Source organism: Meles meles, chromosome 8, assembly GCF_922984935.1.
Source record: "Meles meles chromosome 8, mMelMel3.1 paternal haplotype, whole genome shotgun sequence".
Taxonomy (NCBI): Eukaryota; Metazoa; Chordata; class Mammalia; order Carnivora; family Mustelidae; genus Meles; species Meles meles.
The window spans coordinates 11,989,017-11,990,545 of NC_060073.1; the positions used below are offsets into that span (position 1 = coordinate 11,989,017).

At 40.7% G+C, this 1,529-nt stretch overlaps 1 protein-coding gene across 1 annotated transcript; it reads left to right on the plus strand.

Annotated features, from left to right (window-relative positions):
* Window positions 1–320: 320 nt before the first annotated feature.
* On the plus strand, window positions 321–1,259 carry LOC123949667 (olfactory receptor 5AN1-like). Its single transcript, XM_046017234.1, has one exon. The coding sequence runs from the start codon at window positions 321–323 to the stop codon at window positions 1,257–1,259; it is 939 nt and encodes a 312-aa protein (XP_045873190.1).
* Window positions 1,260–1,529: the final 270 nt, after the last annotated feature.

Consider the following 1,529-nt stretch of genomic DNA (forward strand, 5'->3'; position numbering starts at 1 on the left):
GGCATCTTGGTTCTTTCCACAGTTTGGCGACTGTAGCCATTGCTGCAATAAACATTGGGGTACAGATGGCCCTTCTTTTCACCAATTCTATTAGTCAAATATAATATTAGTCAAATATAATAGGACGCACTTTTAAAATCACACTTCTTGGTAATTTGAGATGAAAATTTGGGTCTTTTCACCAGGACAGTGAGACACTGGTTTTTCCAAGCACTCCATGGAGGGAAAAAATAGCACATATGGGAATTGTAATACTGTCATCTCACCCGAGTCAGCAGTGCATTCTCTTCTCTCTTTTCTGATTTTAGAAGTACAAGCCAATGATTGGGGGAGGAAATATTACACAGATCACCTGTTTCATCCTTTTGGGATTCTCTGATTTTCCCAGAATCCTAGCAGTGCTTTTTGTTGTATTCCTGCTGATCTACATTTTGACTCTGACTTGGAACCTGTGCCTCATCATCTTAATAAGGATGGACTCTCACCTCCACACACCCATGTACTTCTTCCTCAGTAATCTATCATTCATCGATATCTGCTATGTGACCTCTATAGCTCCCAAGATGCTCTCCAACTTTTTCCAAGAGCAGCAGACTATCACCTTTGTGGGTTGTGCTGTTCAGTACTTTGTCTTTTCAACCATGGGACTGAGTGAGTCTTGTCTCATGACAGCCATGGCTTATGACCGATATAGTGCCATTTGTAATCCACTTCTCTATTCATCCATCATGTCACCCACCCTCTGTATCCGGATGGTTCTGGTATCCTATTTGGCTGGACTCTCTGCTTCTTTATCCCAGTTGTGTACCATGTTTCAGCTCCACTTTTGTGGGCCTAATGTCATCAATCACTTCTTCTGTGACATGCCCCAGCTGTTATCCCTGTCCTGCACTGACACTTTCTTTGTACAACTGCTGACTGCTATATTAACAATGATCTTTGGGGTAATAAATGTCCTTATTATCATGATATCCTATGGCTATATCGTCATCTCCATCATGAAGATCACTTCTGCTAAAGGCAGGTCCAAGGCTTTCAACACATGTGCTTCTCATCTAACAGCGGTTTCCCTCTTCTATACCTCTGGTATGTTTGTCTATTTGAGTTCCAGCTCTGGCAGTTCCTCCAGTTTTGACAGATTTGCATCAGTATTCTACACTGTGGTCATTCCGATGTTGAATCCTTTGATTTATAGCCTGAGGAACAAGGAAATCAAAGATGCCTTGAAGAGGTTACAAAAGAAGAGATGGTCCTGCTGAAGTTCTGTCCTGATTTTTCCTCTCAGAAAACTTAACCCCCAGTAACATGCACAGGAATGGACTTTAACAAAATTCATACTGCCTTTGGATAAAGAAAGGTTAATTTGAGACAGATAATATGCCAAATGGACTGACTGATGACTTGTTTCCATACAAGGACAATACATTTAAGTCTTGGTGGTTCATACTTTCACGCTGCATGAGGAGAGGCCTCATCATTTATTAATAGTCTGCAAGTATTTGTAAAATGTTAATGTTTAGAAATTTCCT